Below are 2576 nucleotides of genomic sequence, written 5' to 3'. Positions count from 1 at the left end.
TCAGGGAAGGAGAGGGGGCTGAAGAGAGCAGTGCTGGGGGCAGGAGGGCACTGTTGGTGTGTGGGAGGTGCTGGGCACAGCTGGGCACGGGAACACTGTCCTGAGTGCCCGGCTGTCTCTGCCCTGCCCTCTCAGGGACAGCTCCACAACATCTTCTCTTGTTTCTGCACTGTCCTGATATTGTCACTGTTATCTGCTGCTCTCAGGGAGGTTCTGGCATTTGCAGGAGCTGAGTCAGGCACTGCCCTTGGCATTCCTGCCAGGCAGGGGTGTGTCCATGGGAATGGGGTGTCCAAGCTTCCCTGGCACCTGTGGGGCTGTGGGCAAAGCAGTCCATGGGAAAGGTGAATGAGCTGAGCCCCCTCCCTGAAATCCCATCGTGGGCACAGCCAGGGATCTCCTTGCTGTGCCCTTCCAAGCTCTGAGCTGGCCTCCTGGGTGCAAATCTGTGCCAGAGTCCCTGGGAGTTCCCTGAATGTCCCGCGGGGAAGGGCAGAGCTGCCAGAGCTGAGGAAATGCTGCTGGGTTTGCCAAGGGAGCCGTGAGTGTCCTTGGCACAAGGGGGTGCTGAGACCTTGCCCAGAGACCTTTAGAGGGGGTGAGACATTCAGGGATCCCTCTGCTCTGGGCAGGGTCTGGTTTATCCCAGGGTGACCAAGGACTGTGATTGTGCTCTGATTGCAGTCAAAGGTGCAAAGCCAGGGCAGTTGGGAACAAGCCCATCCAGCCCCTCCCCTGAGCCACAGGGAATACTTTGGCTCTCCCATCTCTCAGTGGCAAACTCTGAGTGCAGCAGGAAGGCTGGGGATTTCTGACCTCAGAGAGTCAGAAATGATGTGTGAGTAGGAAAAAATTCCTTCAACCAGCTCCTGCCATCCATGTCCTAAAAAACTAGGAGTGCAGATGCTACCAAGCTTGTCTTCATTCTGAGTGATTCCCCTGCCAAATCCCGAATATCCAGCCTTGTCCCTCTGCCACATGGCCACAAACCCAGGGCAGTAAGGCAGGGATGGCTCCTTGAGGGCCCCCATGCACAGGCCTGGCTGCTCCTGGCACACTCAGCCAGCACAACTGGAGCTCAGGAAGGGACCTGGGTGAAGGTTTTCACAAAGGGTGGGTGAGTCCCAGTGGGACATGCTACAGGGAATGGCCCAGGTTTGGCTCCAAGCAGCCTCTTCTGACTTGTCAATGTCCATTCTATCCATGAACAGGTGCCCAAGAGCAGCCCCAGCAAATGTCCAACAGCAGCTCCATCAGGCACTACCTCCTGCTGGCACTGGCAGACACACGGCAGCTGCAGCTCCTGCACTTCTGCCTCTTGCTGGGCATCTCCCTGGTGGCTCTCCTGGGCAACGGCCTCATCATCAGCGCCGTAGCCTGCGGCCAGCACCTGCACACGCCCATGTTCTTCTTCCTGCTCAACCTGGCCCTCGCTGACCTGGGCTGCATCTGCACCACTGTCCCCAAAGCCATGCACAATTCCCTCTGGGACACCAGGGACATCTCCTACTCAGGATGTGCTGCACAGCTCTTTTTCTTTCTGTTCTTCATGGGAGCAGAGTATTCCCTCCTGACCATTATGTGCTATGACCGCTATGTGTCCATCTGCAAACCCCTGCACTATGGGACCCTCCTGGGCAGCAGAGCTTGTGCCCACATGGCAGCAGCTGCCTGGGCCAGTGCCTTTCTCTATTCACTGCTGCACACAGCCAATACATTTTCCCTGCCCCTGTGCCATGGCAATGCCCTGGGCCAGTTCTTCTGTGAAATCCCACAGATCCTCAAGCTCTCCTGCTCACTCTCCAATTTCAGGGAACTTGAGCTTATTGCTATTAGTGCCTGTTTAGCGTTAGGCTGTTTTGTGTTCATTGTTTTCTCCTATGTGCAGATCTTCAGGGCCGTGCTGAGGATCCCCTCTGAGCATGGACGGCACAAAGCCTTTTCCACCTGCCTCCCTCACCTGGCTGTGGTCTCCCTGTTTTTCAGCACAATTATGTTTGCTCACCTGAAGCCCCCCTCCATGTCCTCCCCATCCCTGGATCTGGCCCTGTCAGTTCTGTACTCAGTGGTGCCTCCAGCCCTGAACCCCCTCATCTACAGCCTGAGGAACCAGGAGCTCAAAGCTGCAGTGTGGAAACTGATGACTGGATGGTTTCAAGAACATTAAACTGCCGGCCAATTTCTGCTAATCACTTGTAATAAAAATAATCTTTGATACTTCTTGTTAGTTTGATTGTGGGGCTTTTTTTCCTTGAATTAATTTTTTCATGTTGACCACAAAACATGTCATGGTTTGTGCCATTTCTCATTTTGTTTCTCTCCACCTTCCCTATGGCCACAGACTGCATCAATGAGATGCTGCACTCTTGATGGCTTTAAACAAACTAAAGGTTGTCCCAGCAAAGTTTTCTGCAGACATGCCCTTTTGTTGCCTTTTCTGAAGCTGCAGCAGCAATGTCTGTGTGCAGAGCTGGGGACAGCTCAGTGCTAGCAAAGCATCTCTGGTCCTGCTGGCCACACTATTCCGGATCCAGACCAGGAACCATTGGCCTTTTTGGCCACCTGGGCACTCTGCT

The 2576-nt window shown here is 54.5% G+C and overlaps 1 protein-coding gene across 1 annotated transcript; it reads left to right on the top strand.

The window, feature by feature from the left end:
• Window positions 1-1219: 1219 nt before the first annotated feature.
• Window positions 1220-2167, top strand: LOC134433942 (olfactory receptor 14I1-like). The gene has a single exon (XM_063182629.1). The coding sequence runs from the start codon at window positions 1235-1237 to the stop codon at window positions 2165-2167; it is 933 nt and encodes a 310-aa protein (XP_063038699.1). The 5' UTR covers window positions 1220-1234.
• Window positions 2168-2576: the final 409 nt, after the last annotated feature.

Source organism: Melospiza melodia, unplaced genomic scaffold, assembly GCF_035770615.1.
Source record: "Melospiza melodia melodia isolate bMelMel2 unplaced genomic scaffold, bMelMel2.pri scaffold_28, whole genome shotgun sequence".
NCBI lineage: Eukaryota > Metazoa > Chordata > Aves > Passeriformes > Passerellidae > Melospiza > Melospiza melodia.
Note: the sequence above shows the minus strand (reverse complement) of the source record. Positions and strands in the feature narration are given on the sequence as shown.